Source organism: Dromaius novaehollandiae, chromosome 18 (genome assembly GCF_036370855.1).
Source record: "Dromaius novaehollandiae isolate bDroNov1 chromosome 18, bDroNov1.hap1, whole genome shotgun sequence".
NCBI lineage: Eukaryota > Metazoa > Chordata > Aves > Casuariiformes > Dromaiidae > Dromaius > Dromaius novaehollandiae.
In genome coordinates, this window is record NC_088115.1 from 6,521,508 (window position 1) to 6,549,030 (window position 27,523).

Below are 27,523 nucleotides of genomic sequence, written 5' to 3' on the forward strand. Positions count from 1 at the left end.
AGTACTAGTCAGTGACTGCCAACACCCAGAGACATCTAGACTCACTTCCTTTTCATACCAGACATTCCCCACAGAAATGAGCCAGCAGCTAGTTAATACGTAACTGTGGCTGCCAGAGGATGGAGGATGCTGCTACCTCTACAGTGCAGATGATACAGCTTCCCTGGAAATGGGAGACCTGAATTCCCTCCTCAACCTGAGGGGAGCATCTTGTCCCTGTGTTATTCACTGAGCTCTTTTTATAACCAAAATGCCAGTGACCAGGAGAAGAACATGTTTTGATCTGAGAGGATTTAAAGCAGCTCACATGACAGTGCCCTTTCCTAAAACTGTATCTTTTGCTCTGCAGGACTACCAGCAAATTCCCCTTTCCTCACACTGTCAGCGTTGTACAGGCATGCCTGCTACTTCCAATGCTCTGGTATAGGTAGTACTGTGTTTCTATATTTTGGACTGTGTGAATGTGTAAGTGTGCAAGATATTTGTGATGAGATGGCAGTAATGGACTGAGGATGTATCAGATGCAAAGCATCTGAGACTGCCTATTTGGTGTGTATGTGCCTAAATTATGTGTACAGGTATGGCTAGCTGGAGGGATTCTTTTGACAGTTGTAGGTAGGAGAAAAGCTGTGAGGGCCTCTCCTAGATCAGAATGATCTTTCCCTGGGTTATAGGCATGGGAACACCTGGATGAACTGAAAACTTGTCAGCAAAAGAAGGGAGCATCTCTTGGTCACTAGCACTGATCTGCACATCAGTAGTGTGAATGCTTCATGACCCCTCCCATAGCATGAGTTGCAGCACAGTGTCATAGCAACTTATCTTGGAGAATCTCTCACTTTCTGGCGTTCTGAAGTGTATACAAAGGGGCACACATGCACATGCCTGTGCATGCATGTGTGGGTGCCTGCACTTCCTCATACCTGAAGTTGCCTCACATCTCTTGGAGACTGCAGCTTAAAAGCTCAGTTAGACCCCAGCCTCCTGGTACTTTGGCTCTTGGCTGACTGTCTCGTTGTTTCTGTGAGGCTTGTGAGCTTTAATACATGTCTGCACTTGTGCTTTCATCATTTTACCATCAAAACTGGCAAAAGCTTTCAATAAGGTTAATTTATCTTTTAATGTCCTGTTTTATCTATTGTAGCGCTGGGATAGTTGCAGCTCAGACATACCAAGCAATCCACCCTGGGTCATACAGTGAGTCGGTGGGAAAGCCAGCAATAGAATCCATAAGTCCTGCATCCAAGTTCTCTAAGTGCCTTGACTAGTCCAGATTCCCCCCTTAACACCCTTGTCAGATTGTTTATAGGAGATGTATTCATACAGTCAGTAAGACATCAAAATTTTCTAATTATATCTAGTCATGTCAAATGACAATTATGCCCTTAGTTCAGTTTGCCAGACAATGCTTTACCAAAGAAGGTTTGCCAAAAATGTTTTGACCGAAGAAAGAGTAGTCATCTGCAGCATCTGCAGACTAGATCCTATAAAATGTCGCTGTGACAAGTCTGTCCTGGCTCCACGGAAAGCTTCAAGGTAAGTGTATGGGGTTTGCAGGCTTGCAGAGAGGGGATGGTGCCCACTGTATTCCTTCCACTTTCAATACAGGAGGGGACTCTATTTCTCAGCTCAGGCTTTAAATCTGCCTTCAAGGCACCTACATATTTTCACTCTGGAAATCTGTACAGCAATAAATTCTGAGTTGCTATGTCTATTTTACAGTACTGACCAGCTGCCAGTGTGCAAGTTGCCCACCTGGTATTTCAAGAGGTAAGAATCTGATTTATTAAATCTGAGAGGACAGAGAGAGAGACCCTGATTTCTGCAAGGCTGAGTGAGCAGTCACTGTTTCACCCTATATTCAAACCAGATGTGATTACAGTAGATTGATGGTGGCATGCCCATGGCTAGTAAGGTTTTCAAGTGACTGGGTTTGAAGCCTCTGGCCACTGAGGGCAGACCAGAAGATCCTTACGGGGATATTCCTTTTTCTGCTTAACTGATCTAACAGAGGTGTGCTGGCTTTAAGTCTTTGGTGTGGCAGCACTAGAACTGGACAGAGATTGGCAAAGGATGGAAAAGTGCAAAATTGTACATTTTGTCTGAGAAAATATGAATTAATAAACTATCTGAGCATATGGACCTGCTAACCATCTTTGGAAGATGCCAAAACTCTCTTTGATACTCATTTTCTTACTCTAGACAAAAAAGATTTATTAGCTGATGAACAGAGGGAATCTTTATTTAACTAACATAGCTAAAGAATTTTCAAGCTTGGTGGGCTAAACTTAGCTACCTACATATTTATTAAAGCCTGTAAAGAAATAGTCTGATTTTATTGAACTTCTGGGAACATATCTATTCCTAGATTTTTTAAAAAGTCAGTGTTTCATGTGTTTATTTGGGAGCTTAATACAGGCATTGAAATTCCAGTTTCTGTGCTTGCATTTTACTTCAGCACAAGATGGAACTTTGGACCTGAAATTATTTTAGGCTTTGTATTGAAGAATGACAAATGTATAAACAAATTAAATTATGGCTATTAAAAAGTAGTAAAAACTGCCCTTTCCTATCTGCTCAGAATTTCATTAGCATAATTTATTCATTTCCCAGTCACCACCATGGATAAGAAGTAAATATTCCGCAGATTCAATGTTTTCAAGACTTTGTAGTCTCCTGAACTCCAGTTTTTCAAAAATGTTTCTGTGCTGTTTATGCTTTTAACAAAATGCTCCATCTGCATTTCCATTTCTAATGATCATGTGAAAAGTGCTCAGCCACTTCACTCTCAACTTACAGACACAGTATTCCTAAAAGTGCTAAACTGGCAATTGCAAAAGGTCATTAAAAGTTGCTCTCCTCAAAGTCTGAAGACATCACTTCAATACAAAACTCTTATTTTCTAAATTGACCTAAAAACGAGGTTCTCCAGTTGGCTCACGTTAGATGTTCCAAATGTTAGAGCAAGAAGAGAAACCACTGCACAAAATATAAAATGTTTCCAAATCTTACAGAATAGACTAAAATAATCAATGCCATATTGTTCTTCCCCATTAGACACTTCTGCTAACGTACCTTCAGTAAAGTGCAGACATGGCCTCTGCAGACTCTGAGATGGCTGTTTTTGGAGAGGCAGCTCCCTACCTCCGAAAGTCAGAAAAGGAGAGAATCGAGGCTCAGAACAAGCCCTTCGATGCCAAGACATCGGTCTTTGTGGCTCATCCTAAAGAATCCTTTGTGAAAGGGACGATCCAGAGCAGGGAAGCAGGGAAGGTCACTGTCAAGACTGAAGGTGGAGAGGTGAGTGAAAAGCAGGCTTCAGAGCAGCATTTAATTCTCACTCTGAGCTCTTAGCTGACATGCATGGATCTCTCATTTCCTTGCCAGACTCTGACCGTGAAGGATGATCAAGTCTTTGCCATGAACCCTCCTAAGTACGATAAAATCGAGGACATGGCCATGATGACCCACCTCCATGAACCTGCTGTGCTGTATAACCTCAAAGAGCGTTATGCAGCCTGGATGATCTACGTAAGTACCAGCAGCAGTCTTCCTCCAAGTAACCAGGAAGAACTGCTAGGCTAAGCCGAGTGGAAACCAACTTGCTGTCTCCCTTCCTCACAGACCTACTCGGGTCTCTTCTGTGTCACTGTCAACCCCTACAAGTGGCTGCCGGTGTACAACCCGGAGGTGGTGTTGGCCTACCGAGGCAAGAAGCGCCAGGAGGCCCCTCCCCACATCTTCTCCATCTCTGACAACGCTTATCAGTTCATGTTAACTGGTGAGGAATCTTAAGGGAATCACGAAGTCTTCTGGAAAATATAATGCTTGTTTTATAAAAAATTGAGCATGTTCAGAAATGTAACCCTCATCATGAAGCTCACTTTATTTTAGCAGTTATCATTGCTGCTACTCTGAAAGAGACATAGCTCTGTTCTAAGTATTTTTAAAAGTCTAGCTGATAGCATAAAGCTAAGGGCACTGAAAGGGTTATGGTTAAGAATAATTAATGGGATAAGTTGTGTCAGATGAAACAAAAGTTCTCCTCTGCTCATTATTTAGGTCTGAACACTAGTCAAATTGTCACACAGCATATTGCTTTAACTTTGAAAAATATAATTCAGTTCTCTAAAAAGTGTACTGTAGCTTAAATTCTTGGTGCCTTGGCTTCATGAAGACCTAGATTACAAAAACAAAATGATCTGATTTCAGGTGTTCTTCTGATATTTGCAATTTATTTGTAAAGAACAACAGCAGAATCCTTGCACCACCAAGAAATCATGATAAATTTTTGAGTTGCTAATTAGCTCTTAGTTAATACTCTTGTATTATGGATTTATTTCTTCTCAGATATGAAAGTTAGCAAACTAGAACAGATTAGGATTCTGTATACAGAAATTGCAATATGGAGAAGGGAATCAGTGATCTGATCTCCACACATCTGCAGTAGTTTCATGACTGCATAGGGATCTAACTGAACATCACAGAGTGATAATGTTGACTCTGTTTAAAAAAAAAAAGGCCCTAAAAATTTAGGGAAATAGAATGATCATGTAAGTGTTTTTTACTCCTTCCCCATTTTTTCTCTCTGCCACTGAAGCAGGATTATGAATGACAAGTAGGAATTTAGCATTTCATTCTCATTTTTCTTCATTCTTCCTGTTCTTGGTCAGAAGCTTTAAAAAGAGGCTCACAAAGACAGAAATACACCAAAAATGAAATAAACCGAATCAAGAAAAGAATCAAAACAGAAAATCCTGAAATAATAAAGTTACTCACCCTGGAAATAATTCATTCGTTTGCACTCATTGGTGAGACAGAAAAAGAAAGAGAATAGGAAACTTGTTCAAATATTTCCAGCATTGGTGAAACGTCCAGATTCCCAGGAACCAGAGGTTACCAAGAAAAGAACATTTATGAGAAAAGCTGGGGTGGAGGGGAAATCACAATTCTTTTGACCTACACAGTTTTACACACTGTAAAAATCAATCTCAATTACTTTGTTACATGCATTTACTTAATAAGAGAGAAACAGACTGCTTAATGAAAAAAGAATATCCTGAAAAGCTATTCTGAAGTGATGCCTCTGTTGATCCAGCTGATATTACAAGTAGCACTGCTAGGAACATCAAAAGTACCTACTGGAATTCCCAGGGAGTTTCACTGCCTTCTGTCCCTGCACCTTCTGGAAGCCCCTGTTCATATTTCTCTCACAGTGTTTGAATTCTTTGTTATTCATGAGCACTACATATTGCCCATTTGTTTCTGTCCCTTTCACAGATCGCGAGAATCAGTCAATCCTGATCACGTATGTACATTGCCTGCTCGGGTTCCTGCTGGGTTGCTCTGTGCCAGGGGACCTGCTGCCTGACCATACGTTCTCTGCTTCTCTCTCTGGCTTCACAGCGGAGAATCCGGTGCAGGGAAGACTGTGAACACGAAGCGTGTCATCCAGTACTTTGCAACAATTGCAGCTAGCGGGGATAAAAAGAAGGAGGAGCAGGCAGGCAAAATGCAGGTAGATCAATAGATACTGTCTTGAATGAATGCTGTTTTCTGCTCCTGACATGATTTTTGAAAATGATAACCAGGAATACTTACTGTGTTGTAGGGCACGCTTGAGGATCAAATCATCAGCGCCAACCCCTTGCTGGAGGCCTTTGGAAATGCCAAGACCGTGAGGAATGACAACTCTTCACGCTTTGTAAGCTGTTGCTTTGGACAAAATCCCTCCCTCTCCTTGCAAGAGTAATGATGGGTCTTGTGCTATTCCCACTGAAGGAGTTGGCAATGGAATGCAGCTGGGCTGAAATGCTTCTTTTTTCCCTTAACAGGGCAAATTCATCAGAATCCACTTTGGGGCCACAGGGAAACTGGCTTCTGCTGACATTGAAACATGTATGAGAGCTTCCTTGCCTGATAACATTTCTTCCCACATTTCCACCTCTGTGCACTGTGCACTGTCTTGTGTGTAACTCCTTCTCTCTTCCTTGCCAGATCTGCTGGAGAAGTCAAGAGTCACTTTCCAGCTCAAGGCAGAAAGAAGCTACCACATCTTTTATCAGGTCACCTCCAACAAGAAGCCAGAGCTAATTGGTAGGAAGGATTACTAACTTTTTTGGAGGAAGAGCAACAATTAGCTATATTACACAGACAATGAAATTTAACACAAGAACATCCATTTGTTTTCAGAAATGCTCCTCATTACCACCAACCCATATGACTTCCCTTTTGTGAGTCAAGGTGAGATCACTGTTCCCAGCATTGACGACAAGGAGGAGCTGATGGCTACAGATGTAAGTAACATACAAAACAGGTCTTCTGGTGGATAGGTGACCTAGTACGCATAGATTTTACTTTACTGATTCTGTTACCAGAGTGCCATTGACATCCTGGGCTTCACTGCTGAGGAAAAAACTGCCATTTACAAGCTGACGGGGGCTGTCATGCACTACGGGAACTTGAAGTTCAAGCAGAAACAACGAGAGGAGCAGGCAGAGCCAGATGGCACAGAAGGTATTATTAAACTCAATAATTGACATTTCTGTAAGTTACTCTATGTGTCAGTCACCAGAAGTTGGTCTTAGGTGGATTTTAGGAACCCAAGGAAAACAGTAAGCCAGAATACAGGTTAACAGATTTCAATAAACAGAATGCTGAACACTGCAGATTCTTAGAGAATACTTGAGGATCCAAAATCTGAGAGTCCATAAATTCTTCCTTTTTCTTTTTGTTCCAATCTTTAGTTGCTGACAAGGCTGCCTACCTGATGGGTCTGAACTCAGCTGACATGCTCAAGGCCCTGTGCTACCCCCGAGTCAAGGTTGGAAATGAATATGTGACCAAAGGTCAGACTGTGCAACAGGTAATAAACATATGGTAGCCTAAAACTATGCTTTGAATTAACATCCCAGTGACTCACCTCCACTCTCTTTGGTAACTCCAGACATCTCCCTGTGCTTTAGGTGCACAATGCTGTAGGTGCTCTTGCAAAGGCAGTCTATGAAAGGATGTTCTTGTGGATGGTTGTTCGCATCAACCAGCAGCTGGATACCAAACAACCCAGACAGTACTTCATTGGTGTTCTGGACATTGCTGGCTTTGAGATCTTTGATGTAAGGAACAAAGACTTAGTAGCAGTTACTTGGAAGTGACAACTGGCTGTTATGACAATTCTGAGATATTTTTAATGAAGAATTGATATTATCTCATAATTATTTGCCTTTTTTAAAACCCTGAAGTAAAGAATGACCTTTTAAAGTACTTGTCTTGCAGCAATAGACTCATTTTGTAGATGTGCCCACTCAAAAGTACAGAATGACCCAAGCAGAAGAATGATTCGTTTTAAATGATCAAGGACAAGACAGTATAAAAACATATATATCATTATATATGATATATATAATCCTAATATGCTCTACTTTTTTTGCCCTGTAATTTGGTTTTAGATAATGTAGGAAATATATTCTATGTTCACATTTTTTTTCAAAGAGAAGAGATTCCTTGTGAACAATGAATTTGATGCATTTTTGTGTTTCATTATGTAGACATAAAGTATGCTGAAGAAATGCAAAGACTTGACAGTGAAGCCAAGATAATTGAATTTCTTGTTTTTAAAGAAAAAAGAGTTGTAGTCATTGCTGCATCTTGCAAGTATGGGTCTTTCTCATTTTTTATACAGTTCAACAGCTTTGAACAGCTTTGCATCAACTTCACCAATGAGAAACTGCAACAGTTCTTCAACCACCACATGTTTGTGCTGGAGCAGGAAGAGTACAAGAAAGAGGGAATTGAATGGACGTTCATTGACTTTGGGATGGACCTGGCTGCCTGCATTGAGCTTATTGAGAAGGTATTCTTCCTGTTCATTAGGTGCGCAGGAATTCTATAATTCTATAGTGACTTGGCCTCATTTCTCAAAGGCCTTTTCTGTGTTGGTGTCCAAACATTCAGCTTTTGCTATTCAAAATACCTTGCCCTGCAGTTTATTTTATCTGTGAATGAGGACATAAGAAGGTTTCCCACAGCTTTATGACAGCAGCTCTGTATTGATCTCTTTTTAAGGGCCAAAAGATTTTTAAACTCCAAATAACAGTATTCTTTCAAAACAGGCAGAATCAGTCTCCAATTTAGAGTCTCTTCATCAGCTTCCAGCTCTAACAGACTTAGGCTTATACAGCAGAACAGCTATAGGTTTGTAAAATAAACATAAAAGATAGATATACATAACTGTCAGCTAACAGTCACACATCCTTTGACTGTATCAATGAGAACGCAGTCACATTGCACATGGGATGCAATATTCAGTGGCTGGCAAGATAGTAAGAAATTAGAATCATACAATCAAAGTAGTTCAAAAGCACCTCTGGAGACTGTTTAGGCCAACTCCCTTTCCTCAAAGCAGGGTCAGCTAGAGCAGGTTGCTCAGGACTGTGTGCAGTTGGGGTTTGAGTATCTTCAGTGACAGACTCTCAAGAAACTCTGTGGGCAGCCTGTTCCAATGTTTGACCACCCTCCCAGTAAAAACGTTTTCTCTTACGTGTGAATAGAATTCCCTGCATTTTAATTTATGCCCACTGACTTTCCTCCTGTCACTGCACATCACAGAGAAGAGTCTGACTCCTCCCTGTTTATTCTCACCCATCAAATATTTATACATGTTGATAAGATCCCCCTGAGGCTTCTCTTCTAGAGGCTAAATAATCCCAGCTCTCTCAGCCTCTCCTCATCTGACAAGATGTTCCTGTCCTCTAGTGGCCCTTCACTGGGCTCATTCCAGCAGGTCCATGTCCCTCTTGTACTGGGCAGCCTTGAACTGGACACAGCACTACAGATGTGGCCTTATCATTGCTGAATAGAGGGGAAGGATCACTTTCCTCAGCCTGCAGGCAACAGTCTTCCTAATGCAGCCCAGAATGTGTAGGCCTTCTTTACCAGAAAGGCACATTGCTGGCTCATGTTCAACTTGTAATAAGACATCTGTGTGTGCTGTGAGGCCCTTTGGATAAGAAGGTTTTGCCTATGTTTTATAAAGAAGGTTCTTGACACAAACTAAATGAATTTCCATTAATCATTATGACTTATTTGGAGCTAAAACACATAGGTATCAATATGTTTAATCTCACTTATTAGCAGAAAACATAATAGAATAATAATGTTTTCTGATGTGTATCTCAGCCTGTGCTCCTCCACTCTGCATAAGTGATGGCCATATTGTCCTGAAAACTAATTTGCAATTTATCCCTCTTGTTCATTTCTTCCAGCCCATGGGCATCTTCTCCATCCTAGAAGAGGAGTGCATGTTCCCCAAAGCAACTGACACTTCTTTCAAGAACAAGCTCTATGACCAGCATCTGGGCAAGTCCAGCAACTTCCAGAAGCCCAAGCCTACCAAAGGAAAGACTGAAGCCCATTTCTCCCTCATACACTATGCTGGCACAGTGGACTACAATATCACTGGTTGGCTTGAGAAGAACAAGGACCCCCTGAATGAAACTGTCATTGGGTTGTACCAGAAATCATCACTGAAAACACTGGCCTTACTGTTTGCCAACTATGGTGGAGCAGAAGCAGGTCAATTCTATGCAGCCCATATTTTACAAAAGGGAATCATTAAAGGCAAAAGCAAAAATCTAAAACCTGTTTGATATGTTTTCAATTTTGCAGAGGCTAGTGCTGGCAAGAAAGGCGGCAAGAAGAAGGGTTCTTCTTTCCAGACTGTTTCAGCTCTTTTCCGGGTATAGTATCTCTTCCTAAGATAAGGAGCAACCACACCATTTAAAATGACTAGTCTGTCTTTTTGCTTACTTGTGTAAAAAGATCCCAAATTTCTTGGGTCATATTTTCATAGAGAATAAATCCATTGTAACTTATGTAAGCTCTATTCATTGAAAACACAACCTATTCCTTTGTCCACTTCTCTGGGATCAATGTCATACAGAAAATGCCTAAAATACTCCTAAAAGACAGATTCCGTCCTGACGCCTGTCTGTATTTCAGAGCCTTATATTGTCCTATAACAACATTGTTCCTGCCACTGGTCTGGAGGATGAGCCGTCTGCTCCATGAATTTTTCTGTTTTTTATCCATGACTCAGGGACCATTCGCATATGGTTGAAATGCCCCCACATCTTAGGATACAGATTTTTAAGATGTCAGATACCTGGCAGTTCTTTCTCAAAACCAGGTCTTGCTGCCTGGCTGTTACATACACTTCTTTCATGTGAATTATCTAATCTCTCCTGAGATTTATTACCATATTTATCTTTCGTTTGGGGCTACCTTCTTGATATAGACTAATTCCTCCTACTGAGCTGCTGTCATATGATCCTTGATCACCTGGCCCAACCCCTAGGCAGTGCTCTGAAACAGAACATGGGCGTGTGTGTATATGCCCCAGGAAAAATAACCATAGCTTTAACAGCCTTTCCCATGCAAGTGGGAAACTATTGTCAGCATGTATCACTCAAAAAGAATGCAATAAGCCTAGGTTTAATATCGTAGGACTTTCAGGGGTAATGTTATAAGAGAAATGTTATTTATTTAAGTCGTATTTTTGTTATGTTTTCAAACTTTCTTCCACTACTCCACTGATCTAGGCATGATGTGAGACCTACTGACTGCTTAACTTAGGTATTCTGAAATCTCCTCTGGAGGCACCTGTGTTTCTCCATTAATTATAGACACTAATTACTTGTAAATAAATTTAATAGAGAATAATTATAATTCAAGGCTGGGATTCACCTCACCTTACTTTAGATGGCCAAATCTAGACATGTAAACTAGACATATAATATTCAGCCTGTCGTTTGTGCTCCTTTTTCTTTCAGTGGGGAGAAATAGGAAGGCACTATATAGTGTGATCCATATGAAGTACATTAGGTGTCTACCTTAGTATGCTTCAAACTGCCTCACAGAGGTACCTATTTTTTCTCCCTGGCTACATCTAGCGGAAGATGGATCTCATTTCTAATGAACATGTTCAGCTAGAGTAAGCCAACTCCTCAGTCTAATTCTACACAAAATATAGCGAAATGTCATATAAGTGTATGTATGTTGAGAGTACAATATTTCCCACTGATTAAACAGTAGAACTTTATACCTTAATTTAATAATAATGTTCTGTGGAAAGTAGGAAAAATGGGTGCAGGTGGCACCAGTTCAGAATTTTGCAAACTAATTTTTGTCTGGTTTCTCATTATCTCATTACAGAGGGCTTGATGCTTACAGTGGAAATTACATTTGCTAATATAAACTTTTGTTAATGACTCTCCCAGGAGAATTTAAACAAGCTGATGACCAATCTGCGAAGCACTCACCCCCATTTTGTACGCTGCATCATCCCAAATGAAACAAAAACACCTGGTAAGAGACTCGCATACAGAAGGTTATAAATATGGTGGAGCTCTTCCTCTCTGTACTACAGAATATAGTATTCACGTGTGCTCTCAACTGTTAGGTGCCATGGAGCATGAACTGGTGCTGCACCAGCTGCGGTGCAACGGCGTGCTGGAAGGGATCAGAATTTGCAGGAAAGGATTTCCCAACAGAGTCCTGTATGCAGATTTTAAACAGAGGTCAGACTGTTCCCCTGACTGGGTCATTTTGGCCATGTTGAGTACCTTGTGAATTTAAGCCCATTCATCTGTGGTGACTAAAGCCATCTGTAAAGTTTAGATTTAGCAGCTGTTTAATGTTCTCAAAAGTTCTTAGAACCCTTTTTGCAGTGTATCAGCCAACTGGTTTCAATAATAGACTGCTTTGTATTCTGTTTTCTCCCCCAGATACAAAGTATTAAATGCAAGTGCTATTCCAGAAGGACAGTTCATTGACAGCAAGAAGGCTTGTGAGAAACTTCTGGGATCAATTGATATAGACCACACTCAGTATAAATTTGGTCACACCAAGGTACCAGAACTGTTTGGTTCAAGTACTCTGTGTTTTTGGTTTGTATAGCTTGAGAATGATGCTCAAATTCTCAAGGCAGGGTATGAAATGATCAAATAGTATATTTAAAACAAATCAAAATGAGTATTTTTTTGACTAAATACTTCATTATAACTGATGAATTTCATTGCCATAGGATCATAGGATGATCCTGTTTCAGGGTTCCCAATTCAAGACAAAGTTGTAGAATAAAAGAAGCAAGAGCTAGTAAAAACAAAGGCATAAGGTCTGGCTCATATAATTCCTAAATTGCAGGTTACTAGAAGCTTGGGGATATCACTACATACTTTCTTTGGACTTCTGCTCTTTTTCTTACGTTCCCATATTATCTGTTTTGAGGACAGGATACTGGGCTACACGGAATGATGATCAGATACACTGTATCTATTTTTATGTTCTTATCTAAGGTGTTCTTCAAAGCTGGACTGGTAGGTCTCCTGGAGGAGATGAGAGATGAGAAGCTGGCACAGCTCATCACTCGCACACAGGCCAGATGCAGGGGCTTCCTGATGAGGGTGGAGTACCAGAAAATGGTGGAGAGGAGGTAGACATTTCTTCAAATTAGGCTCACTGTACTTGACTTACTGGGTCATCACTGTCTAAATAGTTAATATTCTTTTGAATTACCTTTCAGAGAGTCCATCTTCTGCATCCAGTACAACATTCGTGCATTCATGAATGTCAAGCATTGGCCCTGGATGAAGCTGTTCTTCAAGATCAAGCCCTTGCTGAAGAGTGCAGAATCTGAAAAGGAGATGGCCAATATGAAACAAGAGTTTGAGAAAACTAAGGAAGAGCTTGCAAAGTCTGAGGCAAAAAGGAAGGAGCTGGAGGAAAAAATGGTGAAACTAGTGCAGGAGAAAAATGACCTGCAGCTCCAAGTGCAGGCTGTGAGTACTAGCAGTGTGCCTGATTTGAACTGAAGTGTGATGATAAGGCTTATATGTATAACTACATTTTTAGAAGACATGTAGAAACTATGATTTTAATTCAATTATATGGTATTTCATTAAGTGGTGCTCTTGAAAATTTAATTAGTTGCAATGAGGACTGTCAGGAGATTGTGGTCAAGGCATCACAAAATCATCTTTATACCATGGGTGAGACTTTTCTAGGATGGTTCCTGAGAATTCTGTCATTTACCTTCAGTAAAACTGCATTACCTAAAACAAGAAACCCTTTACTTTCAGGTAGTATAATTTTTGTTCTTCTAGTCTAGGTTTTCATATCTCTGCAATACCAGTATGTCCATTCTTATGTACACATGATTAGGAATCCTTAGGAAAAGATGAAAGGGCATACCTTTATTTTCTTTATTCTTGACTAAACATGACAATTTGCTCCTTTCCAGCATAGGTGGCAGCCTACCTGTTAGGGACATTGTTGTGATAGGATATTGAACATAAACCTAATTAAGAGGAAACAGAATTTAATTTTCTCGCTCACCATCCTAAAACACTCAGGAACATGAATTGGAATCATTGCAAGATATTAGGTGGTATATCTATGGCATTGTAATGCTGTGATTTCTAAATTAAATCATTCATAGAATCGACTGCATCCACAAAAGAATACTGTGCAATACAAGTGATGTAGTAAGGTTAAGTGGTCCCCTTATTAAAGCATCTTGAACTGTAGAAAGATTTAAAAATTTGTTCACTGCTAAAATTATCATTTTTCTGTCATAGTATATCTGCTAGACTGAAAAGTGACATAAAACACTAACAACAAATACTGCAGTATGTCTGCTACAAGAAATCCAGAGTCAGATTTTCAAAATGGCTAATTTTCCAAAAGCTCCTGTTCTTCTTAGCTGATGAGAGTCTCACTGAGAAAAGCTCAAGCTGCTGGATGCTGAGTATTTTTGAGAAATGGTGATGAAAATCTAAATCATAAACAGTTGCTCTCAAAAACAGTAGGGTGAACAAACAAATACAGGAATGATGTCAGCATAACTATGATTTTGGTATTTATATGTAGCTTGGCATATAGTGATCACTCATCACTTTATAAATGCTTGAAAATATGGGAGATCTCCTATGATTAAACCAAAATTTATATGCTTTGTTGTAATGTTGATCCTGATGGGATAAGTTTGGAATCTGTACCTTACACATGTATATAAATACTTAGGCCTTCATATAGATTAAAAACAATTTTGTTTGGTGTTAGCTTTCAATATTTCTTTCAAAAAACACTCAAGACAATTTAAGTTCAGTTTTAGGTTACCTTACTTTACATTACAAAATTGCTATCCAGCATTCTAAAAGATAAAGCTAAGAATCTCAGCAACCCCCAGAAGACATATCCAGAAAAAACATATTTTCCCAACAGGAAGCTGATGCTTTGGCTGATGCTGAGGAAAGATGTGACCAGCTGATCAAAACCAAAATCCAGCTGGAAGCCAAAGTTAAGGAGGTGACTGAAAGGGCGGAGGATGAGGAGGAAATCAATGCTGAGCTGACAGCCAAGAAGAGGAAACTGGAGGATGAATGCTCAGAGCTGAAGAAAGACATTGATGACCTGGAGTTAACGCTGGCCAAAGTCGAGAAGGAAAAACATGCCACCGAAAACAAGGTATAATGCACAAGATGTCACTCTCACACCAGAAAAGAACTCAGTGTTGTTACACTATAAAGTTTTAAACAATATTTTTTATTTACACTTGCCACCTTCTCACAGGTGAAAAATCTCACTGAAGAGATGGCAGCCCTGGATGAAACCATAGTAAAGCTGACAAAAGAGAAGAAAGCCCTCCAAGAGGCCCACCAGCAGACCCTGGATGACCTGCAGGCAGAAGAGGACAAAGTCAACACTCTGACCAAAGCTAAAACCAAGCTCGAGCAGCAAGTGGACGACGTAAGCACACACACATCAAGTGAGACCAAAACAACTGTGGAGTTAGAGCTGGCAGGCAAATCATTCACGGCCTTGTTCTGTTTAGCTTGAAGGGTCCCTGGAGCAAGAGAAGAAACTGCGCATGGACCTTGAGAGAGCCAAGAGGAAACTCGAGGGAGACTTGAAGCTGGCCCATGATACCATAATGGACTTGGAAAATGATAAGCAGCAGCTGGATGAGAAACTGAAGAAGTAAGTGTGGTTGCAGGGTATCTTTGCGCCATGCAAGTGCGCATGTTTTTTTGTGGGGGTGTGGCTCTAACACAGTTTGCTTTGTGCAAAGGAAAGACTTTGAAATCAGCCAGATCCAAAGCAAGATCGAGGATGAGCAAGTTCTCAGCATGCAATTACAGAAGAAGATCAAGGAGCTGCAGGCCAGTCTTTGTTCCTTCTCCTCTCTCACACCAACAGAGGTCAGGTAGGAGCAGGGCATGGGTGTGAATGGTGCCTAATGTTCCCCAGGCCCGTATTGAGGAACTGGAGGAGGAAATCGAGGCCGAGCGGACCTCTCGGGCCAAAGCAGAGAAGCATCGGGCTGACCTCTCCAGGGAGCTAGAGGAGATCAGTGAGCGCCTGGAAGAAGCCGGGGGGGCTACGGCAGCTCAGATCGAGATGAACAAGAAGCGTGAGGCAGAATTTCAGAAGATGCGGCGGGACCTCGAAGAGGCCACTCTGCAGCATGAAGCCACAGCTGCTGCCCTGCGGAAGAAGCATGCGGACAGCACAGCCGAGCTTGGGGAGCAAATAGACAACCTTCAGCGTGTCAAGCAGAAGCTGGAGAAGGAGAAGAGTGAGCTGAAGATGGAGATTGATGACTTGGCCAGTAACATGGAGTCCGTCTCCAAAGCCAAGGTACAGAAATGTTTATTAATAGCAATATGATAAAAATGGAACATTTATGTTTAATCTTATTTAAATATGATCAGGTTATAATATAAATATATTTTTACAGATCTGTTATATAGAACTGTATTTGTATGCACACTGTCCCAAGGAGAAATACATAGACTGCATCTTCTGGCCACATTTCCTGCTGTAAGAGTAGGGAAGAATCCAGATACTCTTTTCTTATGTCTATTTGACACCTAGGCAAATCTGGAGAAGATGTGTCGCACTCTGGAAGACCAGCTGAGTGAATTTAAAACAAAGGAGGAGCAGAATCAGCGCATGATCAGTGATCTAAGTGCTCAAAGAGCTCGTCTGCAGACAGAATCTGGTGAGGCACCTCTATATCTAGTTTGGAAATGGGAGAACCCCATAAATAGCTTTATAAGTTTATGAATGGCTATTAAAATATTTTCTGACTACAAACTTTCCCAGGTGAATATGCACGTCAGGTGGAGGAAAAAGATGCTTTGATTTCTCAGCTTTCTAGAGGAAAACAGGCTTTTACTCAACAGATTGAGGAACTGAAGCGGCAACTAGAGGAAGAGATAAAGGTGAAAAGATTTCTTACTACATATGAAATACATATTTTCTATTGCATTATTTAGGATGTAGGTTTCAAGAGCTGAAAAGGTGATTTAATTAAAAAACATAACAACACCTTAGGCCTCCCACTCAAGGCCCTGCTAGTGTAAAACTCCTCCCAACACTCTGCGAGTATATCAGAGAATACATTCCCTTGTTTAAGATTTAAAATTTTCATGCAGTGGCTTACTAACTACTTCCCTGGGATAATATTCCAGTGTCTAAATGACAATTTCCCAGGGTGAGTCTACTCCTTGTCCCAATCCCATTGTCCCCCCAGGCCAAGAACGCCCTGGCCCACGCCTTGCAATCTTCTCGCCATGACTGTGACTTGCTCCGGGAGCAATATGAAGAGGAGCAGGAAGCCAAGGGTGAACTGCAGCGCGCCTTGTCCAAGGCCAACAGTGAAGTGGCCCAGTGGAGAACCAAGTATGAGACGGACGCCATTCAGCGCACGGAGGAACTGGAGGAGGCCAAGTATGTGGTAGCGGGGAGTGAAGAAGCCAGAGGAGAGTGAAAGTACAAAAGGGACTTTGAACTATAGAAGGTGTGGTTTGGGAAAGGCAAATGTGCTCATTGAGCTAAGAATGGCAGAAATGAGGCCCCACGCTATGGAGTGCAGGGAGGCCACGTACATGGGGATGGTGGAGAAGGCTGTCAGACACTAATAAGGGAAACTTGAAAAGACCATTGAGAGAGTGACAGAAAGAAGCCAAGACGAGGTTGGGGGAGGGGTGATGGGTAGAGGAGAGTGTGTGCTGTAGCAGGTGTGGTTAGGGAACGACCAAGGCAAACAGGCCATATGACAAAGCAAGCAAGAGACAGGCAGTGTATGGGGTGTGCAGAGAGCAGAGGCATTGCTAGCGCTCGGGGAAAGGAAAAGGGAACAAAATGACTTGTTGGGGCAGTCTCTACACTGTGTGTGCATGGGACCAAATACTGCAAAGTGGCTATGCATGCCACTGTGAAAAGCACCCTGGCTTGACAAAAGCTGCTCCCCTTTGCTTCCTCACCTGGAGCTGTATTTACCACCTCCTAGGAAGAAGCTGGCTCAGCGTCTGCAGGAAGCAGAGGAACACGTCGAAGCCGTGAATGCCAAATGTGCTTCCCTGGAAAAGACAAAGCAGAGGCTGCAGAATGAAGTGGAGGACCTGATGATTGATGTGGAAAGATCAAATGCTGCTTGCGCAGCTCTGGACAAGAAGCAGAAGAATTTCGACAAGGTAACCTGGGCTCCAGCCTCGTGGTCTGGGGACAGAGCATCCCCTCGTGACTGCCACGCCCATACTCAGGCCCTCTTGCTCTTCAGATCCTGGCAGAGTGGAAGCAGAAGTATGAGGAAACGCAGGCTGAGCTGGAAGCCTCCCAGAAGGAGTCTCGCTCTCTCAGCACGGAGCTGTTTAAGATGAAGAATGCCTATGAGGAGTCTTTGGACCACCTGGAAACGCTGAAGCGGGAGAACAAGAACTTGCAGCGTAAGTCCCGGGTGCTCTGCTCCTCACAGGGCTTTCTTGCAGGCTTCTCAATCCACCACACCAAATGGCTCCGTGCCGGCAGTATTGTGAGGGTGTGTGTCACCTTCCTGTGGCAGGGCCTTTCCCCTCCTGCTCAGTGCCTGACCCTGCCACTTGTCTCTGTCCCTACAGAGGAGATTGCTGACCTCACGGAGCAGATTGCAGAGGGAGGAAAGGTCATTCATGAGCTGGAGAAAGTGAAGAAGCAGATTGAGCAGGAGAAATCTGAAATCCAGGCTGCTCTGGAGGAAGCTGAGGTACACGGCAGTAGTCATTGGTGTCCACACTAAAAGCACAAGCAACGGGAACACTTGGCTACAAAATGGTGGTGTGGTTCTCCTCTGCCCTGGCTGTGGAGCACAGCCAACTCAGGTTTCCCCAAGTACTGTGTAAGAGAGTACTTGGCAGGTAAGCAGCAGATTTAGTCATGGGATGACTGTCCCCATCCATTTGTGCAGGCCTCCCTAGAACATGAGGAGGGGAAGATCCTGCGCCTCCAGTTGGAGCTCAACCAGGTCAAGTCTGAGATTGACCGGAAGATAGCAGAGAAAGATGAGGAAATCGACCAGCTGAAGAGAAACCATCTCCGAGTTGTGGAGTCCTTGCAGAGCAGCTTGGATGCTGAGATCAGGAGCAGGAATGAAGCCCTGAGGCTGAAGAAGAAGATGGAGGGAGACCTGAACGAAATGGAGATCCAGCTGAGCCATGCCAACCGCGTGGCTGCAGAGGCCCAAAAGAACCTGAGGAACACACAGGCAGTGCTGAAGGTCTGTTAAGCAAAGATACATGTACAGGAATGGCTTATCTGACGTTTTCAGTACCCAAGAATACTATGCCACCTTGTAATTGCTGCTGCCTCTTTTACAGGATACCCAGATACACCTGGACGATGCTCTGAGGACACAGGAGGACCTGAAGGAGCAGGTGGCCATGGTGGAGCGCAGAGCAAACCTGTTGCAGGCTGAAATTGAGGAGCTACGGGCAGCCCTGGAGCAGACGGAGAGGTCGAGGAAAGTGGCTGAGCAGGAGCTGCTGGATGCAACGGAACGTGTGCAGCTCCTTCACACCCAGGTCAGGGCTTGGTGTGGAAACCAGTTGTGAAGATACTTAATGCAGAGGACTGCTTTTGTGTCAGAGGATAGGCCATGACAATGGTCTAGAGTCCCCTCTGTACCGCTGTCCACAGGGAAGGCATGCTCACAGCCCAATGCTTTGAGTTGCCACTGATGTATTTCAGGCCTAGGAATACAAATCACGCAATTTCTGTTTGTGCAGAACACCAGCTTGATCAACACCAAGAAGAAGCTGGAAACCGACATTTCCCAAATCCAGAGTGAAATGGAGGAGACAATCCAGGAAGCCCGCAATGCGGAAGAGAAGGCCAAGAAGGCCATCACAGATGTGAGCCGGGGGCTCCTTTCATTGCTGATGGTGGATTCTGCCCCAACATGTCTCCAGTCCCCAAACTGGTGCCTGTTCCTTTGCTCTCCAGGCGGCCATGATGGCAGAAGAGCTGAAGAAGGAGCAGGACACCAGCGCCCACCTGGAGAGGATGAAGAAGAACTTGGACCAGACAGTGAAGGACCTGCAGCTCCGCCTGGATGAGGCTGAGCAGCTGGCACTGAAAGGAGGCAAGAAGCAAATCCAGAAGCTGGAGGCCAGGGTGCGTAGGGCTGGTATTTGTGCATCAGGGAGCACGTCCCATGAGGCACCACCAGGGAAACTCCAAGGATGGGCTTCTTCTTGCAGGTGCGGGAGCTGGAAGGGGAGGTTGATGCTGAGCAGAAGCGCAGCGCTGAAGCTGTGAAGGGTGTGCGCAAATACGAGAGGAGGGTGAAGGAGCTGACCTACCAGGTAAGGCAGGAGGCCTCTTTGTGCAGACACAACCTTCTCCCAAGAAGCCAAAACATTTTAACGTGATTCCCTTGGGGAAATGTTATTTTTGGTGTGGGGAAAACAATGCACTCTCTTTCCTGCATACCTACTGCTCTAGTCTGAGGAAGACCGGAAGAATATTCTCAGGCTCCAGGACCTGGTGGACAAGCTGCAAATGAAGGTGAAATCGTACAAGAGACAATCTGAAGAGGCTGTAAGTATTGCCCTGAGTGGTGGTGAGAGTCACTTTCCAAGGGGGGGTAGCATGCTCATTGAGGAGATGATTATGAGAAAGGTGGGAACTGCCATTGGCCCATAACGGACGGCTTTAGTGTCTTTGACATGCTGATAAATCACCCTGGTACTTGAGCACCAAACAAGAGAGAGAAGAAGAGAGCAAATGCAAGACCAGAGGCAGATAACAATTTTTAGGTATACAAGATCTGTGTAGTTTGTAAGAAACAGCTTAGTTAATAATACGAGAAGTACAACATATCAAGTAGTTTTTAAAAGAAGATGTTCTCTTGAATTTCATCAAAAACATCTTGAGTTTCACATAGGTATCTCTAGGAAAGATTCCTGTGTACTCCTAAGGCACACTGTGCACTGAATTTAGAATTGTGCAAGGGGACCTTGCCTTTTTCTAGGCATTCTGCCGTCAGGGATGAACTGAGGGAAGTCCTGCAGCCTCTGATTTTAGGAATCTCTGAGCATGGCTTCTTTGCTGCAGAGTCCAGTACAGACAAGGGTTGCTGCACTCTGCTGAGGGGACGGTTGGTGAGATCTCACAGACTCACCACCTCTTGCAAATTCCTAACCTTGCCTCAGCAACTTAGCAGGCCCAAGGGACTTCCCTGAGAACTAGTTAAATGTTTAATAGCCAAACTAACAGATCTTCTTTTCAGTTAAAGCACTACCCAGACTGTTTCCTTCCCAGCTTCCAGAGAGTAGAATGGTGATAAAAATCCAGGGTTAATCCCTTTCTGTGTTCAGAGCCTCTTTTGCTCAGTCTAGAAGGGATGTTCTAAACAAGGGAGGATGAGGAGGTCCGTGAGGCTTATGGGGAAGCAGTGGTGGGTGGGGGATGGAGGGTCTGGGCCTTCCCCTTCCTCCAAGGAACAGCCGCAGCCCCACAAGTCCCAGTGGCAGGAGGACTGGAAACCCCTGCCCTGGGCTCTTCACCACCTCCTCCCTCTCTCCCTGCAGGAGGAGCTGTCCAACGTCAACCTCTCCAAATTCCGCAAGATCCAGCACGAGCTGGAGGAAGCTGAGGAGCGGGCGGACATTGCAGAGTCACAGGTCAACAAGCTCCGAGCCAAGAGCCGGGAGTTTCATAGGAAGATAGAAGAGGAAGAGTGAGGATGTCAGGAGGCAGCAAAGTGACAGGGGTGGTGCACAAAATGTGAACCTCTCTGTCCCTCTCTCCTGTAACTAGTCTTTGTAACCGCCTCAATGCCTAGAGAATAAAGACCATAGATTGCTTTGCATACACACCCTGAGCAGTGGCTTCTTTTCTTCCTGCCTGGCTCCCTCATTAAGCTTTGGATATTGCTGAATGGTTAACTTTATCTCTGACCATCAGCTACCAGCGTTGCTGCACAAGTTTTCAGTGCCCAGTCAGGTAAAACCACAGGTGACTGCCTACTTTTCCTGGCTGGGGGAAGGGAGAAACTAATGCAAACTCTGGATGGAGGAAGTGCATACTTACAAGCTAGCAGTTCATGCAGAGACAGGTCAACCTGTGCTCCCTTCTGTCTCCAACAGCTCCTTGAACTGCTCTTGCCCTCACAGACTCTTTGTGCTTTCCTTGCGCTCTCTTGTTTGTGATCTTGGCAATCACAAATCCTAGACATCCATCTCTGAGCAAGTTACCACCTGCTGTGGTGTTTTGCATTGTGACGGACAGACAGTTCCATAGGAGAGACGATTTTCAGCAGACACAGCACTCTTATGACACTTCCACAGTGCCCCTAAATTGCGCAGTCTTTCCTACCCTCGATTCCCTCAGCTGCGGCCATCACCTGCTTGTACTTTCTCTGCGTGGGGCCACATGCTGGAAGGACTCCCCTCCATGGCCCATTCCCCAGACACTGCGTAGCACCAGTCCACCTCCTCAGTGCATCACCTCAAAGGTCAGCCTTGTCACCTCTGATTCAACAGGCCGTTTGTGGCCTTGCCTCAGGCAAGAGGAAAGAAGAAATCTACTCTCATTCAACAGGCCGTTTGTGGCCTTGCCTCAGGCAAGAGGAAAGAAGAAATCTAACGGGCATATTCCTCCCCTCTTGTAAGAAACCTGTACCTTCCTTTGGCCTATGCAGGGGCTAAGCTGACACTACTGTTTTGTTGGGGGAAGGGGAAGAGGAAAGGGGGAAACTGGCAAATACTTTTTCCTTCATTCAGACCCCACTCAGAACAGAAGAGGCACAGTGGGCTGTGCATCTGCAAGTTCTCATATTAGCTGTCTCGGCTGGAGTATTCTGACATGTTACACCTTGTCCCTACTTTGAGTGAAAAACACACAGGCAGTGTCAAGGTACGTTAAAACAAAGACATGCACGCAGACGTGTCTAAGCTGATATTTTCACAGCACCAACGGCTCTGAGCTTCCAAGTAACTTCTGTCCCTTATTTTCAGGAAGGCCAGACAACCTTGGAGGATTTTCTCAGAAATCACAAAGACTGCAGGGCTGAGTGTGGAGTGAACCAGACACAGGTTAGCAGTACCTGAGGACTACTAAATTAATCTGGGGACCCTTTAAACAATAGGAACTTGGACAACTGCATCCACTCTTGCAGCACTGCCCCTGTCTGAAGAGCTCCCTGACAATCACCCCCACTCTGACTCCAGAACGAAGGGGCTCGTGCTGAGGGCTGATGCCGAGTGAACCAGAAACATGTTAGCAGCAACTGAGGAGTGAAGCGCAGTTGGCACTACAGGGAAGCAAGAAGCACATTCAGGAGCAGAGGCCAGAGCACCTGTCGATGTTGGAAGCCTGTGACAGTCTGCAGCTTTCCAGCTCTGCCTACTCTACAAGTGCTGGTATTCAAAGGCAGAGATGGCTCCTCCACTGAGCACTGAGCCGAGCAGGGCAGCAAGGATGGGAGTGGGAACAGTGTTGTGGGCTGAAGGGATGTAGGCTGCGCAGACCACAGCTGTGTCCAAGCCTGAGACAGGTAGTCTCTGAAAGCTTTTGAGCTTGATTTGCTTGCAATGTTTTCTATAGAGAGCTTGCCAGGGGAGCTCCTGGAGGTCACTGAGGACTGATGAGGACTGACAGTGATCTCTTGGTCTAAGCACGTAGCAGCCACTGTAAGGGCGTGGGCTTTGCTTCCAAAGGGGTGCTCACCCTGCTGGGAAGTTCCGAGGCTGTATGCTTAAGACGGAATTATCCAAAGGGGTCTCAGCTTACCTGGCTCCCAAGTGCAGCCTCACCAACGCACCCGCACTTGCAGAGAAGTCCAGCCTGCTTCTGGTGTCAGTGGCGAGGATGGGCAAGTAGAAACCCAAGACACTGTCACTGCGGCCTGGAAGAGAGCAACGAGAGATGGTTCTTTAGGAGAAGACCTCAGGTTTCCACCACAAGGACCTTAAGAAGGCCACCTGACACCTCGCAGAGATGCCAGCCTAGCCCTCTAGCAAAGTCAGCTGTTTTGCCTTCTAGCCTCTTGTGTGTTTCACTGGTGCTAAGTTACGTGGCGCCTGGTACCTCTCAAGCGCCCATAGATCTGGCGGAAAATAAAATAGGCAGCAGCATACCCTAAGCTACACCTAACAAGTGCATGCCCTAAGGGAGGGCTTGCCATAAGCCCAGCTGGGCAGTGTTTGTGGGACTGTGGCCTGGTCTTGTGTCCCCAGCAAATTCACAGATCCTGGGCTGTGAGATCCCAGCAAAACACCCAACAACCTCCTCTAGCCCAAGCCGGGGAGGAATGAGCCCCTCCTGGCACCCGAGGCTACAACAGCCCATCGGCTGGGACGTCGCAAGTGAAGAGTCTGTCCCCAGAAGGGGGGACAAGGCAGTGGGGGCTGCCCGCAGAGCCCTGGAGCTTGCCCCTGCCAGGAGGATCACTCAGTCACTCGTCTCCCTTCATCCTCAGAGTCCAAAGTTAAGAATAGCCGCCCCTTGCAAGACTCCTGAGCTGGGTCATGCCCATTTCTGTAGATGATACGCTTCCACTAATAGCTCTCGAAGACATTCCTCAGCGGGTAGGTTGTCTTCTATATCTCACCGCAATGTGTTGCCACGTCAGGGTAGGACAACTGTGTTGTGCCCTAAGATGGCAGATGCTATTCTTATCTCAGAAAGATTTGCGCAGGCACAGCTCCTTTCTCAGCCAAAATGTTAAAATCAGCAGCAGGCCCAAGTGTGCTCTCACTTGTAAGAGCATAAATCAAGAATGACCCCTTTGAATGACACCGGTCAAACCCAGCACAGTGCTCCCCCGAGAGCATCCGTGGCACGGTCGTTAGGAACACAGCAGCTGCTCAGGTACTTCCAGTGGTCAGTTGGGGATCAATTTGGGGCGCGTGGCAGTGTCGCTTCTCTTGGACATCAGCAAATTAAAGACAGGCCCTGTGGCCCTGGCAGCGTATCCTTTTACCTCCCCCACCCCATGCATCCCACTCTGGGTGAGAAAGAAGACAGAACTGGGGGTTGCTCCAAGCTTCCTCCAGCCCAGCTTGTCAGGAGGGCCAGCAGTGCTGCAGAAAGCCATGTCCCTTTGCTCAGGCTGTGTCTTCCCAGCGCTCACGGAGGGAGGGAAACAGGGGTGTACACCAGAGATCCCTCCAGGGCCACTGGACGTGTCAGAGCCACAGGAACACCTCTGGCCAAACCAGTGGCTACCACGTGGTGCACAGTCAAGATCCAGCTCAGCTGCAGCCTGGCTCCACTCGCCCTTCCTGCAGCTCGGTAAACCAGGTATCACTGCATGGTAATATGGAGCACGGGCAATCAGGCAGAGGAGAACCAAAGCCTGGAGTCATCAGTTGGCAGGGCGGCTGTGGCTACCCCCTTGCCGCTTGGACTGCTGCTCTGAAGACCCAGGCACTCACCGGCTTCTTCCTCAGCAGGGCACTCCGGGCCCCTGAGGCCTCCCGGCAGCCGCGGGGAGCTCAGCCCGGCAGCAGCGGACGCTCCTCATCACTCAGGCACAAATCGGCAGCAGGTGGCAGCATGGAGCCGCACAGGCGGCCCCCCCTCTGGGCTGCCTGTCTGCCACGGGGCAGCCACGAGGTCTCACCGGAAACTGGGGGCCTTTAAACCTGGTGAAAGTTCCTGGCCCAGATGTCGCCACCAGAGCCAGGCAAATGGTTCAGCCAACTCCACGCGTCCACTGGAACAGAGCAGAGACAAGTGGCGTGAGCCAAAGAAAGTCTGGAAGTGAGATGGTCCTTTGCTACTGGGAGAAAAGACCCTGAGCTAACAGAAGCAGCCACTGGTCACTGCACAGGGCCGCATTTACACCGGGCTCTCCTCAGAGAAAGGACAGCCTCACAGCTGCTCGGAAGCACGTGGCTCTGCAGGCCGAGACAAGGGATCCGCAGCCCTGCCACCTGCCGCTGCGCACCTGCTAGACCAGCCTAGGGAGAATAAGCGTAGCACCTCTTCTGATAGCTGTGCTCTGGATGGGCCTTAGGAGTGCAGGTCCTGGGGGAGGCCCAGGGGTGCGGAGCATCCCCCGGCATGCTAGGATGATGATGAGATCTAGCCTCCGCAGATGAGAAGCTCTTAGCCTCTGAGGCTGGCAAGGCCTGTGGAGAAAGCCTTTTGCAGGGTGGAGCGTAGCGGAGTGATTCCCAGAGTCTGCCTGCAGGCTGGCTCCCTGGTTAAAACACGCTGATCAGCACAACAATCACACCAACAGAGAGGATGTGAAAATAGCCCCTGGCTCAGAATGCTACATTTCCTTCACGATACAGCTCCCGAGATGGAAACAAGCTGCCCTAACACGAGCCTGTAAGGGACCTTTGCCTCCAGGAGCAGGAGGGTCTGGGATAAAATCCACAAATGTCATTAAAGACCACTTGGGCATCCTGTTCTGTTGGCTCATAAAATATAAAACATAAAGCAGTGGTGTTCAGTGCTGCACTAAGGACCCACACAGTATCACTGCCACAGGAGGTGCCATTTTCACCCCACAATGGCTATCGCGATCACCTGCTGCAGTTACCTGGGGTGACCATTACAGTGCAGACTCTGTGAAGGGCCTCAATCCTGGGAGCTTGTGTGAGAGGACTGTCCGTGCGCTTTGGCAGGACCAAAGAGATCAGAATTAAAAGGAGCTTTGGAAAACTGGAGAGAGAGTCTCAAAATTTGAGGAGGACATTTAATGAAGAGGAACAAAGGACTTTTGGGAAGATGAAATAAGACAGAGCAATGCTTGCGGAATGGTAGTTGAGGTGAGGAGGAAAGGAAGTGGGAACTGTAACAGATCAGAAGTTAGTATTGTGTCATAGCTACATAAAAGGAATATTTAGGTGTTTTTGAACATCTGTTCCTTTGCATTTTCGTGGTCTGGATTTGTGTTTGCATGTTATTATTGCAAACTTAAAAAGCTTCTCTAGTAGGAAAGAATTCACATTTCATTTTTTTAGATTGGTAATTATGTAAATAAGAAAAGCACAAACTATAATTTGGAGAATATATTTTAAACAAAATGAAATCATAAATATATTTACAACAAAATTATTAATATCTGAAATATATGATCTGCATTACTTGAGAACTATAATAGGATTTTAATGTCTCATCATTCTTACACAATGTGTTATTGGTTTTTTTAGGATCCTTGAAACTTCAAACATAAATGCTGAAATTTTTCATCCAAGTTAGTATCTCAGTCAAAGTGTGCTGTTCCTAAAGGCATTTTTAGAATGATTGCTCTAGTCCTACATATCATCCTATGATTGATTAACAATGCTGGGCAGCTGAGGATTCCATTGATATATTATTAAGACTTAGGTGGAATGCCAATAGGAAACAAATACTGTTTTTTTTCTGGACTGTAATTTTATGCTGTGCATGGAGGTAAGAGGTTAATTGCACTGACACACTATTTTTAGAGTCAGGCTGCCTGTCACCTGGTAAGTGCTAGTACAAAGGTCCTATGAAAATCATCAGTTCTTAATAGCTGTAAAGAAAGATCTCAGAGAAAGTTTAAAATAGATGCAGCTGATTTTCTCAAAGAGAGCTTCTGTCCTATATGGACTGCAGGGCATCTCCTGAGCACAAAAGCATCATTCTAGTAGTAGCAGTGCAAATGTTTGAAAATATTTCCCTTCAGATACTCTTTGTCAGTAAAGCCAAATTCAGCTGTTCAGTTCTTCAGGCACTGATGAATCTGTCTGCTAGGACCCCAGGAACGCTGCCAGCTCCGTAAGTGGAGATGAGCCTTGCTCTTAGGGTTTCACTGAGCCTTGCTCTTAGGGTTTCATGCCAGTGCCTTTCCACCTTCTGGGGAGCAGGCACCACCATCCCATGCATGCCAGCAGCCTTCCTGCAGTCAGGACAGTACTGTTGGCAGAAAATTCAGTACGCAGGAAGGCTTTGGAATTGGGGCACAAAGAGGCACAGGCCAAGCTTAGCAAATGTGTGAGACAGAGATTAGTGCAGGTTCATGAGATGGATCTGCTCTGAGACCCAATGCGGCATCCTGCTCCAGGAAGATATTGGCCTACTGGAGGAACTTCTCAGGGAGCTGAAGAAACTGATTTGAAAGGAAAGCAACATACACCTGTGTTGCTTGACAAAGCAGTGACTGAGCAAAGTTAGCACTGCACCTAGAGCTACAGAAGATATGGAATACATTTTCCCAAAT

General features: G+C 44.8%; 1 protein-coding gene and 1 long non-coding RNA gene across 3 annotated transcripts in view; one reads left to right on the forward strand and one right to left on the reverse strand.

Annotated features, from left to right (window-relative positions):
* Positions 1-21,194, forward strand: part of LOC112995563 (myosin heavy chain, skeletal muscle, adult-like) — a 44,211-nt gene extending 23,017 nt beyond the window's left edge. The window contains exons 6-44 of one of the 2 annotated variants that reach the window (XM_064522516.1): positions 1,723-1,770; positions 3,058-3,300; positions 3,388-3,531; positions 3,625-3,781; positions 5,281-5,308; positions 5,407-5,518; positions 5,612-5,704; positions 5,835-5,898; positions 5,998-6,096; positions 6,193-6,296; positions 6,378-6,516; positions 6,747-6,865; positions 6,966-7,115; positions 7,682-7,852; positions 9,264-9,573; positions 9,667-9,737; positions 11,277-11,364; positions 11,459-11,576; positions 11,784-11,907; positions 12,354-12,490; positions 12,581-12,836; positions 14,281-14,523; positions 14,629-14,805; positions 14,891-15,036; positions 15,128-15,218; positions 15,307-15,696; positions 15,934-16,060; positions 16,165-16,283; positions 16,595-16,791; positions 17,354-17,537; positions 17,624-17,789; positions 17,961-18,085; positions 18,287-18,595; positions 18,696-18,899; positions 19,104-19,229; positions 19,321-19,491; positions 19,578-19,682; positions 19,822-19,917; positions 20,910-21,194. In XM_064522516.1, the coding sequence (XP_064378586.1) occupies positions 3,094-3,300; positions 3,388-3,531; positions 3,625-3,781; positions 5,281-5,308; positions 5,407-5,518; positions 5,612-5,704; positions 5,835-5,898; positions 5,998-6,096; positions 6,193-6,296; positions 6,378-6,516; positions 6,747-6,865; positions 6,966-7,115; positions 7,682-7,852; positions 9,264-9,573; positions 9,667-9,737; positions 11,277-11,364; positions 11,459-11,576; positions 11,784-11,907; positions 12,354-12,490; positions 12,581-12,836; positions 14,281-14,523; positions 14,629-14,805; positions 14,891-15,036; positions 15,128-15,218; positions 15,307-15,696; positions 15,934-16,060; positions 16,165-16,283; positions 16,595-16,791; positions 17,354-17,537; positions 17,624-17,789; positions 17,961-18,085; positions 18,287-18,595; positions 18,696-18,899; positions 19,104-19,229; positions 19,321-19,491; positions 19,578-19,682; positions 19,822-19,917; positions 20,910-21,062 (5,820 nt within the window). In that variant the 5' untranslated portion in view covers positions 1,723-1,770; positions 3,058-3,093 and the 3' untranslated portion in view covers positions 21,063-21,194. The remainder of the gene's footprint in view (positions 1-1,722; positions 1,771-3,057; positions 3,301-3,387; positions 3,532-3,624; positions 3,782-5,280; positions 5,309-5,406; positions 5,519-5,611; positions 5,705-5,834; positions 5,899-5,997; positions 6,097-6,192; positions 6,297-6,377; positions 6,517-6,746; positions 6,866-6,965; positions 7,116-7,681; positions 7,853-9,263; positions 9,574-9,666; positions 9,738-11,276; positions 11,365-11,458; positions 11,577-11,783; positions 11,908-12,353; positions 12,491-12,580; positions 12,837-14,280; positions 14,524-14,628; positions 14,806-14,890; positions 15,037-15,127; positions 15,219-15,306; positions 15,697-15,933; positions 16,061-16,164; positions 16,284-16,594; positions 16,792-17,353; positions 17,538-17,623; positions 17,790-17,960; positions 18,086-18,286; positions 18,596-18,695; positions 18,900-19,103; positions 19,230-19,320; positions 19,492-19,577; positions 19,683-19,821; positions 19,918-20,909) is intronic. The other variant, XM_064522517.1, reaches the window with a different exon arrangement.
* Positions 5,874-12,643, reverse strand: LOC135330249 (uncharacterized). Its single transcript, XR_010392131.1, has 3 exons — positions 12,574-12,643; positions 6,923-7,108; positions 5,874-5,999 (listed from the first exon to the last, which is right to left on the reverse strand). It is a non-coding gene; the product is annotated as an uncharacterized LOC135330249 (long non-coding RNA).
* Positions 21,195-27,523: the final 6,329 nt, after the last annotated feature.